This window comes from Acomys russatus, chromosome 26 (genome assembly GCF_903995435.1).
Source record: "Acomys russatus chromosome 26, mAcoRus1.1, whole genome shotgun sequence".
NCBI lineage: Eukaryota > Metazoa > Chordata > Mammalia > Rodentia > Muridae > Acomys > Acomys russatus.
The window spans coordinates 35,166,718-35,182,323 of record NC_067162.1 but is presented as its reverse complement, the minus strand read 5'-3'; the positions used below and the strand labels follow the sequence as shown (position 1 = coordinate 35,182,323).

At 48.4% G+C, this 15,606-nt stretch overlaps 1 protein-coding gene and 2 non-coding genes across 3 annotated transcripts in view; 2 read left to right on the top strand and 1 right to left on the bottom strand.

Moving 5' to 3' along the window:
- The window catches only part of Vac14 (VAC14 component of PIKFYVE complex), a 107,008-nt gene that overhangs the window by 90,334 nt on the left and 1,068 nt on the right, over window positions 1-15,606 (bottom strand). Inside the window, exons 2-5 of the mRNA XM_051169289.1 lie at window positions 2,684-2,834; window positions 2,185-2,352; window positions 1,277-1,339; window positions 421-528 (exon numbers count right to left, since the gene is read on the bottom strand). Coding sequence (XP_051025246.1) covers window positions 421-528; window positions 1,277-1,339; window positions 2,185-2,352; window positions 2,684-2,834 — 490 coding nt within the window. The remainder of the gene's footprint in view (window positions 1-420; window positions 529-1,276; window positions 1,340-2,184; window positions 2,353-2,683; window positions 2,835-15,606) is intronic.
- Trnag-gcc (transfer RNA glycine (anticodon GCC)) lies at window positions 3,933-4,003 on the top strand. Its single transcript has one exon. It is a non-coding gene; the product is annotated as a tRNA-Gly (tRNA).
- Trnag-gcc (transfer RNA glycine (anticodon GCC)) lies at window positions 4,592-4,662 on the top strand. The gene has a single exon. It is a non-coding gene; the product is annotated as a tRNA-Gly (tRNA).

Sequence of the window (15,606 nt, the reverse complement as noted above, 5' to 3'; positions counted from 1 at the left end):
GGAGAGGAGAACTGAATGAGAAGGCTGGGTGAAACTAGGAGGCTTGCAGAGGGGGAGCTGCTGGACGTGGCACCATGGGCTTCAGAGATTCTGGGCATTTTCTAGGACAAGGAAAGGACTGCATCCCTTCCACGGCAAACAGGACAGGCACTGACGATAACACTGGACAAAGTGCTTTTATTGGTTTGTTTACTGTGTGGTCCTGACTGGCCTGGAACTTGCTTTATTGACCAGGCTGGCCTTGAACTCACAGAGCTCTGCCTGTCTCTGCCTCCCAAATGCTGGGGTTAAAGGCGTGTGCCCGGCCCACAGTGTTTTGGGTGATGAGGAGTTTGAAGGTTATTAGTGGGTAAAGACAAAGAAGTATCTATTAGCCAAAGGAACCACCACGTGTGTCAGAGCCCATGTGACTCCACATACCCAGGAGATGATGAACTGACGGGCGTATTGGTTGTTGGAGTAGATCCTTTCCCGAAGAAGAGGGATGAAGCCCACTAGGTCAAACTTGCTGCTCTCTGTCACAATGTCCTGTGGATTGAAGCGGTGAGGGCTGTGAAGAGCCAACACTTGGCGTGCTGTGCTGTTGGGGGTCAGGTAACCATGGAAGGAAATGGCAAAGCCTCAGCCAGGTAGGAGAGGTCCCTGGAGAACTGGCATTGTCACAGGCCCAAAGCCAAACAAATGATGGATGGTGAGCAGAGAAAAGCCAAGAGATCTAAATGGAAGGCAAAACCCTACTCTGAAGTCTGGGTCAAGGCCCAGCGCCCTGTCATGGGAGCTGGGGTGGAAGCTTAACTTCGTTGTTCTGGGTGGGGCACTATGGCTGGAGAGATGGCTTGGCAGTGAAGAGCACTGGCTGCTATTCTTGAGGATCTGGGTTTCATTCTCAGTACACACATGGAGGCTCATAACCAGCTGTCACTCTAGTTCCAGGGGACATGACACCCCTTATTACCTCTGCAGTGATCAGGCACACAAGTGGTACACAGACATGCATGCAGGGAAAACATATATACACATCAAACAAAACAGATCCACATCCTGCCCCCAGACAGAAGCTTTTCATTTAAGGGGATGCCAGAGTTCTGTATTTTTACTGTGGTAGTAACACAGCCTTATATACTTGTCATAGAAACTGCATATTAAGCAGTAAGCTTTAATATATATATATGAATAAATAAACTCTAGTATAGAAAAATATCAACACCAGAATTTCTACTCTACTAGATAGAAGGAATAAATTCTAAAAATAAAAGAAGGGATAAAGTAGAAGTACCTTTAAAAGGCGGTCTAGGAGCTCAGATCCACTTTTCACATTGGGGTCTGGGTCAGCAGCCAACTACGAGGCACCAAAATAGAGAAACAGGGACAACGTTCAGTCATAATGAAATGTGAGCCAAGGGACCCAAGGCAAAGCCACAGCCAAGGCCATGGCGCGGATTAGAACACCAAGCGGTGTCTTTCTCCGTGTTTGACCCTGAGAAAGGCAGGGGAAGAAGGTAATGAGTCAGAGCCAGCTACAGTGGGATTCCCATTTGCTCAGGGACACCCCAAGCTCTGCTGGCTTCCTGGGCCATGTTGTAACTGGGTCAGACAATTGTTTCCGTTGGCTGCTTCTAGGGCATTCTCATCTACAAAGCTTTGGTCTCTCATGGGGCACTGAGACAGCAGTGAGGATGGCATTTAGGACCGTCCCTGTTGGTCATCCTGCAGGGGTAACATTTTCTGGGCCACTCTGCACAAGCGAGCAGGGCGCCTCCCCCAGGCTGAGGGAAGGGCATCCCAACCAGGCTGAGAGGCATGAAAGGGAGAACAGGGACCCCAAAGCTGTGCAGGGACTATTCTTCAGCACACCAGGGAGACTGTCATCACTGTCTGTAACGGGACAGCCTTACTGTGGCGTCACCATCGTTGCCTTTGCCTGGGAGGCTAGTGCTTCTCAAACTACCAGCTTTTCTGATAACGTGTACGGCAGACTGATACTTTCACAAAGTACAAGGAAGATGAATAGGGACATAAAAAATATAGACAAAAGTCTATGAAAAACTAGATTCAGACAGTTACGCGCCCCTTGTAACAGCATGCTTATCTGCTCTGCTTGTATCTGGGCAGTGTCCCAAGCTCTCAAGGTTCTAGAAAGTTGATTTAGGTGGGTGGGCTGTTCTTCGCTTAACCGAAAGTTACCTTACTCAATCCGTCAAAGAGCACATTGAAGTGTGGCAGCACAGCACCTCGGGCCACTTTGACGATGTTGTAGAGGGCCTCGCAAGCATAGTAGCGCAGCCTGCTGTCTGCGTCATTAAAGCAGGTCAGCACGGGCTCGATCAGCTCCTTCAGGTAGAGCCCTGAGTCCTGTAATGAGCAGCAGGAGGATTAGTCAGAAGACCGAGGCCCTGGCTTTACCAGGCAGATGGCCTGGTGCCTTAGAGATGCTCAGGCCTCTGTGTGAGGGCTGAGCTAAAAGCATTCATCCCAAGCCAGCCTCCCGGAAGGGGATCGCTCTACGGGGACACGGCTGTAAGGCCACACACAGCCATGCTTGCTAGTAGTTTTCAATGGGGATGAGTCTTGATACCATACAGGTCTGCAATGGCCCTGCTGGGGCTCAGGTGGAAGGTGTCTGGATGCCTCAGTTGGAATGAAGTGCATTTCTGATGTGTTTGTCCCTCAGGAGAAGACATACCTTGCCCAGGGCGATAGAGCAGGCTGCCAGACCAATGAGGCCCCCTTTCCGGCTGTGGGGGTGCTGGGACAAGGCAAACTCCTGAGACAGGGTCTGGATCACATGCTTGATTTGCATGGTGTTGTTCTGGGCCACAAAGTCCCGCACCAGCCTGGAGAGAGGAGAGAGGGACTATGGGACAAGTAAAACCAGGCGACTTCTGCTGCATGGGCTGCAGGGCAGGAACTGGGGTGAGGAGCAGAGGTGACCTTTCCAAAAGAAGACCGGGGGTCAGCCTCTGAGGGTAGGCCTTCTCGGTCCTGCTGCTGGCTGGGTTACAATCATTTCCACACCCAGGTTTCGGTTTCCTTTTGTATATAACAGTGAGAAATGCTGGGGCTAGCTCACTCCTGGGAATCTGAGAGAACATAAATTAACATCTTACCAGGCACCAAAAATGCAATGCTAAAAAACAAAAAACAAACAAACAAAACCCAAAAAACTCTTACTCTTTGTCAAACACTTGCTCAGCTCTGTACGCACGCATCCAGGGACCCCTCCGCATCTGTGCTGGGAACACATGGGTTCATTCGGTCCCAGTCCAGTAGCAAAACCCAAACGCAAACAGAAAATTGCAGCAAAATGGAGTGGTGCTGCCACAGAAGCAGAACACGTCCAGGAGGACGACAGGGTGGTCCCATTTGAGACATTATTTTATTTTTTTCTTAAACATTTTTCTTTTACTTTACATATACATTTGTATTATTACACATATATACTATAAACTACATACAGCAAGAAGGACCATAAACAATTAGGAATTATATAAATGTCACATTCATAGTGTTTTGCCTATTTGTATTGAGACATCATTAACAGGCATATCCTAGGTAAAGGAAGTCAGGTGAATTAGCCCATTTTGCTAACTACAATGCTTATAAGGAATGCAGAGGCAGAATGTTTTTAAAGCAAAGGTTTGTTTAGGAGATTCACCTGCACCAGCTGATGGGAAAGGCAGGATCAGGCATGGAAAGAAAGGACATCACTATGAGGCTGAGCTTACAAATGACTCCAGGGCTTTTAGGTGGGAGCTGTTGTCAGATCTTAGGTCCTGACTCAGGAGCAGCAGCTTGTAAAAAGGTTGGGAAAGAACAGAAGCACTAAACCTCCTAAACAGGACAAACCAGCCAGGTGAAGCCTGGTGTTTCATCAGTGGGTCTGAGTTTCGAAGATGCTCTGAGCTCTATAGACACAGCATAAGACAGCTGAAGCATTGGTGGTTCAGTGGTAGAATTCTCGCCTGCCACGCGGGAGGCCCGGGTTCGATTCCCGGCCAATGCAAGCTCTTTTTTTTTTTCCTTTTTCTTTTTGGTGTGTGTGTGTGTCTGTCCCCATGTGTCCCTTTCTGGTCAGTTTCCTCATGGAAATCCTGCCAGAGGAGTCAGGTAGGCCCCTCAACCAAAATTAGTCCTTAAGGAGCCCAAGGACTTCAGACTTCTGCTCCGAGTCCATAGGGAGCTGCTATGACTGGCTGCAGGAGTCTGGCTTCCTTGCCTCCACAGCGCTGCCCTTGCTCTGGGCCAGCTGCCAGCAGCAAGCAGTGTGAAAGCTGAGAGAGGCACAACAGTTCAACAGGGCCCACGCAGCAGAGGGGAAGCTCGCCCACAGTCTCCGTGTGTTTTGCCGCTTACTGAGGAGGAGGGAGTGGAACTCTCCCGTCTCAAGGCCCCAAAGGAAATCTACTTCACAACCACATGAACACATAAACCCACACCCACTCTTCTCCCTCCTGCTCTGCAGCTAGGCGCTCTTCTTGCAGCTGTGCTGATGTGGCAGCATCATAAACTGGTCTCAGTCTGTGACTCAATGTCTGAAGGAGGCCGAGCAATGAGATTATAGGGAGGTGTAATACAGCTGCTGACAGCTGGAGCATTGGTGGTTCAGTGGTAGAATTCTCGCCTGCCACGCGGGAGGCCCGGGTTCGATTCCCGGCCAATGCAGTAGCAACTCTTTTTAATTCTAAGAGATTAAAGTGAGTATTTCGCACTGCCTAATAAACTTGTGAGTATAGTCATGAAATTGCAAATGACTTGTTTTTGGCTTGATTTTTAAGTGTTCTTCATGGAAAAGCATTTCTAAACTCCACAAAGATCCAGAACCTGTGTGTGCATCCTTCTTGAAGAATCAAAACCACTGGGCTATACCACAGGCACTGTGAGTAAGGAGCTCTGCCTCCCATCCCTGCCCAGATGCTGAGCCCTCCTTTTGCTTGGCACGAGGCACAGCAGCGCCTGGAGTGTGAGGACACAGTGAGGATACCCCTCCAGGCTAAGCCAGGACCTAAGAGGAGATCTAACCTCCCTCCCAGTCATCCCTGAGACTAGCTCATCTCCTGCCTCTTGCAGGTTCCTGGACATTCATGGAGCAGCTGGACAGCACTTCTCCCAGATGACAGCCCTGCATGGCTATGAAGGACGCTGCGCTGGCGTGGGTGGAGGAAACAAGAGGGCCCTCCAGACGACAGTACAAACCCAAAGAGTAGACAGGGAGGTGAGGAAGGCAAGGAAGCTGGTGTCTAGCAGGAGAGGTGTGTTGTGGTCTCACACGCATGAGTAGGTGTTCGTTCTGGCTGAGTGGCTGAGGCAAGATGGACAAGCATTTGGCTTGGCAGAAGGCCAAGGCAAAGGAGAAACAGGTTTGGAAAGGTACAAGCAGCGCAAGACCCTGAAACCTTGGCAAAACAACCCCATCTCCCTCTGGTGGCCGTGAGGAGCCATGCAAAGTGACCAGCAAGGAATGGTTGGGAACCTGAGGAGTGATCTGCAGCTGTGGGTGCTAGAAAGGCAGTGAGGAAGCGCTGAGGATACTACAGGTTCCCAGAAGAATCTACTGGTAAGGTGGAGAAGGAATGTGGCCTTGGTGCCAGAGCCACCACTTTCAATAACAGGATGTTTTAAAGGAGAAGATGGACAGTGGGGACAATTCATGAACTCAGTGGCACCTTTATTCTTTGTTGGACACCAGCTGGGAGACTTACCAGGGCTCAAATACATCACCCCAGGCCCCGACAAAGGCCACTAAAGTCCCCTGGCTCCAGAGCCCATTATATTAAGTGTAATTTTCTTTATCTTCAGGCAAACAAGTGTCACAGCAATGATGCCCCCCTTCACCCAGCCCAAAATCATTTTATCACCTTCTCATCAATATTACCAACTCAGACAGCACAGGGGCTGTCCAAGGGGCAGTCTTGTTCCACAAATCAAGGCCACCGTTAATAATCAAAACAGGCACGTGACCTCTCTGGTCTGCCCACACCCTGGCATCATCTCCCACTTCCACCAGCCTCAGTGTCCTCGGGACTGTTCCTCTCACGTTCAGGTCTACCCTCCTCATATGCTCTGCAAACCCTCCTCGGCTTCCTGCACTTTCATGGTCTTAAACAAACAGGTGAGGTGCTGTTCCCAATGACCCTACTCCTCCTCCGCAACCAGAAGCACTTAATGTCCAATAGTGTGCTGATGTATGCCACCTCCTACCTCCATAAAGCTTGATCAGGGCCAGAGCCCTGTCCCATTTTCCCCTGTTATTCTAAGACCAGCTGTCCAGCTGTTTCGAGCTCATTGTTATGCACACAGCAGCTGGCCAATCAGTAACATCTGCCAGTGGAGTCAGTCTGCAAAGGCTGGTGGGGCTGAGGGGGCACAGCTGCAGGGAAAACACGGGCAAAGCCTTGTGCCATCATGTTGCTGGCATGGGAAAACCTGACTGGTGGGGTTAATTGATGCAGCATCTGATGGTGCTGAGGCCCTTCTAATCTTATCACAAGTTAGAATGAACAAAAGTTCCTGCCATCCCAAAACACACACTGAGAAGAGCCCAGCTCACTACAGCCATGGCTGGTGGCTGCAGACACACACACACACACACACACACACACACACACACACACGGATGTGACTTGAAATGCTCCTGCTGAGGGGCAGCTGCACTCTAAAACTGTGCCCTGAGCCAGCCAGTCCTTGGTCTCATGACTTCACAGGGAGAGTGCAGAGAAGAAAAGCAACCACGGGGAGCGGAGTTAGTGAGTGAAGTCCAACAGCAGGCACCCCAGCTCCAGGCCCAGTCTTCTTCAAAGACTCGAGGCTGCCTCGGCTTTCATCTACAGCTTGGGAGAGAGAGGTGGGGGGTCTTTGGCCGAACTAGTTTTTAAAGTTAATATTTGGCCTAGCAACTCTCCTGATCACGAATCCCTGGGGTCCTTCAATGACACAAAGGCCTCAGGATTTACTGTTCTATACCTGGGAGAAGAGACGCTGCTATCGCCTGGTTTCCTCACAGTGTTGAAATATGACTCAATGAGACAGTTCCCTAGTGGCACCGTGTCCTCTAGTGGTTTCTCAGAGCCATTGCTGGTGATTTGTTGGAAGTATGAGAAGCTGGCAGGGACTCCCAAAAGACACAAGCTCCACTTGAAAGACACAAGGTGAGCCAGCACCAGATTTAACCCATGATACCAGAGACTGCCGCACTGACTGCTTCCTTGGCAGCAGGAACTGCAGCTGAGTAGGGTACTTTGAATTGTTTTTTATTTTTGTTTTGTTTTTCGAGACAGGGCTTCCTTGTGTAGCCTTGGATTCCCTGGACTCGCTTTGTAGACCAGGCTGGTCTTGCACTCAGGGTGATCCATTGCCTCCTGAGTGATGGCATTACAGACCAGGGTGACACTCTGAGCTACAGAGCCACAGCCTGCATTGAGACCCACTACCTCTGTAACACAGTGTGGTGAAGTCACAGGATACACAAAGACTCTTGCTGCGCTGCAGACTTCAGAGGTCACTTACTGTAGCTGCTATCATGCTCAACTTCTAAATCTGAAAAAGCCTGGGGAAACTAAGTCCATTTCTCAGGGTCACAGGAGGTTTGGACCCGCAACACGAACAAGGTATTATGTCCTTTCATCTGTATCATAGTTTCTCCCGCCCCTCTTCTGAGGCCACTGCAGCTGGAAGGTGAACACATTCACTGACAATTCTCTTGTGTACACTCAGGTCCTCAGGTAGACTCAGGTGCCTTGTGGGCTTTTTCTGTACACCATCCCCCTGCTGCTCAGTGTTCGGATGTCCCTCCTCCATACACAGGGAGTGCAGACAAGGCACATCCTCAAGATATTCTGAAATGAACCTGGAGAGCTGCCTCCTACTGTGAAGATAAGAACCGAGTAAACACTGCCTGACCACTTACTGTCCGCTAGGCAATGAACTGGCTATTTACACTAGTGTGCCGGCTAGTTTTATGTCAACTTGACACAAGCTAGAGTCATCTGAGAGGAGGGAACCTCAATTGAGAAAATGTCCCTAAGTGATCTGGTGGTAGGCAGAGAAACCAAGGACATTTCCTTAATTAGTAACTGATGGGGCAGGGACTAGCCCATCCCCTACATGCTGGGTGGGGGACACCACAGGTTGGTGTTTTGGGTTCTATAACAGAGCAGGCTGAATAAGCCATGAGGAGCAAGCCTATAAGCAGCACCCCTCCTTGCCTCTGCATCAGCTCCAGGTTCCTGCCCCATGTGAGTTCCTGTCCTGACTTCCTTTGATGATGAACAGTGATGTGGAGGATCAGAAAAACAAACCAGTTCCTTCCCAAGTTGCTTCTGGTTATGGTGTTTCACCACAGCAGTGCTAACCCTAACCCTAACTAAGACAATGGGTAATCAAGTTTAAACCTAAAACCTGCTACCCAGTCTCGTAGGTAGTCTTTGATCCAGTATACAGCTGAGGAAACCAAGCAACACAAGGCCACACATCTTGGTGAAATAATCACAAGCATTTCACTTGAAAAAAAAAAAAAAAGAGAGAATTACGCCACACATGGGGGTGCATGCCTTTAACCTCAGTGTCCAGGAGGCAGAGGCAGGCAGATTGCTGTGAGTTCGAGGCCAATCTGGTCTACAAAGTGAGTGCAGGACAGCCAAGGGTGACATGGAGAAACCCTGTATTGAAAAACTAAAAAAGAATTACACAAGGCACATCACATATTCTACACTGCACGTGCTCAAGTACCAACATGAGTCAGAACCAGGAGATAACGCATTCTACACACACCACCCACGGCAGCACGCATTCAACAACCGCCAACTGAGTAGCCTGTCTCATTCTGGCTCCACGGAGGATATAAAGGTAAGCCCAGACCTGACTTTCATTCCTTTGTTGTGAAACTTGCAGCCTAGGCTTGGGGCTGCCTTTGTAATTTTTTTCTCCTTGCAAATACAATTATCTGCCTCAGCTCTCCATGTGACACACTTTCCTCATGACATACGTATTCAGATGGCAACCCAGGCAGCGATTTCCCCAAGAGAATCTGGGTAAGTGTATCTCCATCTGCTCCACTGGAGTAAGTTGGTTTCCATTTGCTCACACATCACCAGAAACCTGAATGGAAATGAGCATGTGCATCTGAGGACAAGCCAAGTTTCTTCTGACAAGGCCTGAGGCTTAAATCACAAAACACACACTGAGTTAGGGGACAAGCTGGGGTGAGTATAATAAAAATACATGACATCCACACATGAAACTATCAAGGAATAAAAATATTGTATTTAAAAAATCTAAGGGCTAGAGAGATGGTTTGGCAGTTGAGACCACTTGCTGTTCTTCCAGAGGACATGAGTTCAATTCCCAGCACTCAAATAGCAGCACACAATGGTCTGTGTTCCAGGTGATCTGATGCCCTCTTTGGGCCTCCATGGGCACTACACACGTGGTGCAAATATACACGGAAAACACTCTTACATATAATAAACAAACAAACAAACAAATCTGACATCTCTCCCCAACCACGGGCTATGGCTGGGAGAAAAGAGATTTTTTTTTTTGTAGGTGGCAACAATTGTGACCATGGGTAAGTGCCCCCTCACACTGTAGCGATACATCACCTATTTTCTTACTTTCATAGACAAGACCCGATCTACAAGCCTTCACTCACTACTTGCAAGTACACAGCCCAGTGGTTTTATGCACATGCGGAGTTGAAGAGCTAGCAGCACGATCACGCTAAGGCATTTCCACAAGCTCGAAAGAAGCGCGATGCCCTGCGCTGTCCCTCTGCTTCCTCTAGTTTTTTCCTCTCAAGCTCTGGCAACTGCAATCTGCTGTCACCATAGATATGGAGCTTCTGGCCTTTTGTGACTGACTGCTTCTTTCACCCAGCACAATGTTTTCAAAGTATATTTGAAAAAAAAATAAATAAAGATCAGGAAATTGAGGCACAGAGACATTCAACCATAAGTCACGAACGCAATCTTTGTGCGGTAGTGGTGATTTTAATCTCAGCATTTGGAGGCTGAGGCAGTTTGACACCAGCCTGAACCTCAGAGTGAGTTCCAGGACAGCCAGCTTACACAGAGAAACCCTGTCACACCACCACCACCACCACCACAAAAAGCAATCTTCACAGGGGTTAGGCATGATAGTCAAACAAAGCCAATGGTAGCAGAAGGGTGAAGGGCTGGCTCTTGCTGAACAGGAATATGGCACCCCCAGCCACAGCTCCACAGAAACCCACAATTCATTGTGAACTTTCTCAGTTTAAAGTACTCTGAGATTTAGGCCGAATCACCAGTCTGCAGGCAGAACACAGCCAACCACCAGCCTCTGACCCCAGGTCTAAGCAATCTGCTGTGGCTCCCACAGCTGATAAACAGTAGAGCTGAGTCCAAACTCCAAAAATGGTCTCAAATCACACTAGGACATGCCCCGGAACTGACTATGCAGTATCACTCAGAGCTCTGGTCCCTAACTCTGCCTGGGTTCTCAAAGTGATGACTGCACTTGCTAGCACTGTATATGGCTGATGGCGAAAGCTCTAAGCTCAGGAACACTAGAGAAGCCTTCCCAGCCAGCAGCGTGTACAGAGCCGCATGATGGGCTCTGATAACTACAGTGCCTCTCTCCTCTATTTGCCTCTCCAGCAGAGAACAGACCAGCATCTTACCAATCTTTTCACTAATACTGATCAATCACTGTGCCCTTTGAAACTGAGAGGCCACAACACCCCAAGTGGGGAACTGGGGATGCAGTGAGTGTAGCTGGTAGAGTGCTTGCCTAGCATGCATGAGGCTCTGGCTTCAATTCCCAACACTGAATAAAGCCCCTTGTGGTGTGGTGCAAGCCTGTGATCCCAGCACTCCAGAGATGGAGGCAGGAGGCTCTGTACTTCAAGGTCACCCTCTGCTACATAGGGAGCTTGAGTTCTGCATGGGATACATGATGCCCTATCTCAAAAAATGAACAGGGGCTGCAGAAGCTCCTTGAGTTGGTAGAATGCTTGCCTAGCATGCTGGTCACGACATGGTAGCACAGTGGAAGCAAGCACACCTTTCCTCACACTTTCAGCATCTGAGGACCTGCAGTAACTAGAAAACATCTCCTTACCTCCCACAGGAACACCAAATGCAGCGCTGGTTGTCACCGTGCAGATGGCCTCTGGAGAACTGAGAGCAGCAGCTAACGTCATAACAGAGATGTCCAAGGATGCAACTCATTATCCACACATCCCCTTTGGGTGGGGACCCACTAGCAGGGGTGGGATTTCTTGTTTGGAGAAAGGGATTAACACATCCAGCTAGAGGGGATGCCCCTTGGGACAGATAAAACTGGGCTGTACACCCAGGTTCTAGTTGTAAACCTTGGAAAGATGACTTATTAAGAAATCTCCACTTCCTCATCTGTGAAGTGGGTTAGCACCATCTGGTTCATAGTGCAGTGAGGAGGGTGTGCGTATAATGGCTAACACAGGGATGCTTCTCTACGTCCCTCTGTATCCCACTTCTACCCTGCGTGGTACCCACATGAAACTTTGCACCTGTGTGCTCTCAGGTGTCACTGTGATTTCTGATGATCATAGTGATGGAGTACTTCAACTTCACATGCTGAGGTGGTAACCTCCAAGGTGCCTGTATGTGGAAGAAAGGCCCCGCCCCTCTGTGGGAACCATGAGAAACGAATAGCTATTACTGAGGCCACCAGCCAGTTGGATTGTTATAGCAGCAGGTGCGCACTGTTCTAACCCCACCTGTGCACTTAGCAGGGATTTCTGAGAAAAGCTCAAAATACATGCAACACCCTTCAGCTCACAGCTTTTCTCCCACCTTCCACTCCACCCAATGGGCATTACAGCAGAGCACTAGGGAAGCCTGACACTCCTGCGTCCTTGAAAACCATAAAGCAGTCTCCTGTTTTGCCTCTGACATCTGAATCTCATTTGCTGGAGCTGTACTTTAGAGGGGTCCCAAATCATATCTCACTCTGACTACCAGCCTCAGCTGTTCACTAGGCTGAGGGCTTCCTGCTTGGTCTGGGAAAGCCAGAGGCAACTAATGAGCAGCTAGGCCTTCAGCCTTACTGAGAGACGGCGTGATGTAAAGGCGATGCCTGCTCCTGGAGCTCAAGGCCCTGGGGGGGCGCTGCAGATGGAGAATAACACCAGGGTGAAACACTGTCTTCCTCACTGAGCATTATCGCCAGCACCTGCCAGAGTGGTAGCAGTTTTCTACTAGCTCCTGCTACAAATTACTACAAACTCAGAGGCTTAGGGAGTAACATACCCACTTACTGAGCTGGTCAAGGTATGGGCAAACTGCTTTATATTTTGGGGGCTCTACAGCAATAGTTCTCAACCCATGAGTCGAGAGCCCTTCAGGGTTCCCACATCAGATATCCTGCATACTAGATATTTACACTACGATTCATAACAGTAGCAAAATTACAGTTATGAAGCAGCAGTGAAATAACTTTATGCTTGGGGCTCACCACGACATGAGGAGCTGTGTTAAAGGTTGCAGCATCAGGAAGGTTGAGAACAATGCTGTACAGGAAAATCCACCTTCTTGCCAGGTCCTAGATGATGCCCACATCTAGTTGCTCCTTAGACCTTCAAAGCCAGTGATGGCTGCTGGAATCTTGGATGCTCTTGTTGTTTCCCACTCTCATACTAAAGGATGCTTGGGGTTACACTGGGTCCACCTGGGCAATCTAGGCTAAGCTCCCCATTTTACAGTTAGCAGCTTTGGTTATATCTGCTACCTTTTCTCCCTTCGTTTGGCTCTATGGTCTGTAATTGGGGACTGCACAGCTGCACTTGCATGTACGAGTGCATGTGGAGGCCAGAAGCCAACACTGGGTATCTGTCTCCATCACAGGAAAGATAAATAGAACTTTTGAGACAGGGTCTCTCACTGAACCTGACGCTCACTGTTTCAGCTAGAATGACTGACAAACAAGCCCGGGCCCGGGGACCCCAAGAGCAGGTTGCCGAGTCCAGGCTTTACATAAGTGTTGGCGCCCAATTTGGGTTCTCATGCTGGCGGAGCAAGAACTTTCCCCGTTGTGGCATCTGCATGACAACCATCCCTCATAGGCTTGCACAGCTAAACATTTGGTCACCAGTTGGTGGCACTGTTTGAGGCGGGGGAGTTATGGGACCTTTAGGAGGCAGAGCCTTGCTGGAGGAAGCACGTCATTGGAGGAAGGCTTGGAGAGTTCATGGCTTCACTGCACTTGCAGCTTGCTCTTTTTGCCTTTTGCCTTATGCAAAAAGAGTGGATGGAAATGAGATCTCTCAGCTTCCTGCTCCAGCTGTGGGCTGCCATGCGGGCCCTCTTAAACCAGAAGGCTTGCCCTCTGAAACCATAAACTATAACAAACCTTTTCTTCCATCAGTTGATTCTGGATCATGGTGCTTTACTGCAGCAACAGAAAAATAACTATATTCCCACTGAGCCATCTCCTCAGGCTCATACCTGCTTTCTTAAATCACACAGTCACAGGTTCCAGGGATTAGGATATCTTTTAGGAGACCATTATTCTGACAACCAAAAGGCGGTGGCAAGATCAGTGCTGATATAAAACAATCATAAATATTTTAAAGTAATTATGTAACAGCTATTTGTATATTACGTAACAGTTGCAATGTGTCCCATACTCCATTAACCACTTTTACAACATTAGCTCCAGTAATCAAATGCCCCAATGAATACTATTACTAGTTTGCAGATGAGGACATTGCAGTTAATTAGCTTGCTCAGGCTCACCTAACTAGCGAATAGGAGAAGTCTGAATCCCAGCTACCAGGCTTTAGTGCTCTCAACTGATATTCCCTGTGGTCTCTGAAGAAACAGGGTACCTTGCCGAGATCACCCACCTAAGAACAGGGCAAGCAAAATCAGTTCTTCAGCGCACGAGCTGTCTGCTGTCTCTACTCCACGGCGAACAGCCAATGTTCTGACTTTGCTTTGATGAGGGTGTCTGTGGAAGTTGATTAATGGGCTGTTTGGCTGAGGAGTAGTTTGAGGAAGAATCTATGCAAATGTGGAATATGTACAGAACAGAAGGTCTTTGAAGTTAACACTTGTTAAACTTTAACATGTCCGACAATCACACAGGGATCTTGTTCAGCTGCAAGTTCTGATTCCCTCAAGGATGAAGATAGAGTCTCTTTTCAGGGGCCATGTGCAGGCCACTTTTGGGTAGCAAGTTCTTTAGGCTACAGTGTTACTTTCCTATCAAAAACCTTGATGTCAATCCTTCTTGTGGCCACGTGTCAAACTCCACTAGGCACCCACTGTGCTAGGTGAATAGGAGAAATAGAGTATTTTTGCTCTTAAACAGGTCATACATAGTCTCTTACTGCCCTAGGAATTTTCTCTGAATTTTACAAATCAAGGGCAATGTCTAGTACAAAGTGAACCTCATTAAGGACAAAGACCCGCCTGCAGGGAAGACTTAACAGACTGTGCTGGAAGCAGCGATGTTGTGAACACCTCTGTTCAAGGACCGAACTGATGGCTCAAGCTGGGATAAAAGCAGACACTTCTAGGAAGCTGAGTGGGTGGACGAAGCTGGTGTCAGTGTGCAACTATCTGGATCTTATTATTGTTTCTCAAAGGTCTATATACTCAGGGTGTAGCCCCCAGCCTGGCACTATTTGGAAATGACAGTTGTAGAGCTGGGATTATTGAGAACTTTGAAAACAACAGGACCAAATGACCACAGACTGCCCTGTCCATTTAAATCTTGAGTGTTTGATACAGTCACGGAAAGCTGACTAATACACAGTGCAACAGAAATCACGGACACACAGGCATGCCGATGCACCATCTTTGGGTTTCACTATTCAGCATGGCAGTTTTGTTATGACTTGCTAAGCACTGGAAAACAAGGGTATAAACAGAAAGGTGTGTAAAAGGAGGTTGCTGAAAAGAGTGGCGGCTGAGGAAATAAACAGCTAGAGGGGACATGCTGAGTACAGCAGACAAATGGGAGGGTCTCCTTACCCGAGGCCAAAGCCCTTAGTCTAGGACAAAGCAACTGTTCTCAACTGGTGTGATTTTGTAGGTTTAAGGGACATTTGGCGATGTCTGAAGACAATTTGGGTTGTCACAACTGATGGAGTACTACTGGCATCTAGTGGGTAAAGGGCAGAGGTACTGCTGAAAATCCTACAACGCACAGAACTTCCCACCCCAACCAAGAACTATGCACCCCCAAATATCAACAGCACCGAGGCTAGGAAATTGTGAGTAAAGAATAGCACCATTCCATAGCTTAGGGCTGTCCCAACTGTGCCATGACAGAAATGTTTTCTGTACTGTGCAGCTGTGGTGGTTGGCTACTGAACGCCTGGAATATGGGTAGTGAAACTGATACACTGAGTTAAAAAAAATTTTTTTTTTTTAACTAACTTATTACTTTTTTCTTGAGACTGGGTCTGGCTATGTGACCCAGGCTAATCTCAATATTACAGTATTTCTGCCTCAGCCTTCCAAGCGCCAGAATTACAGGCCCACACCGCCACTCTGGTTAACTTAAATTTAAATAGATACACATGGTCCGTTGTTACCATGTTGGACATCTTAACTCCTAGACTTTAATGCTTCTCCTGTTTCA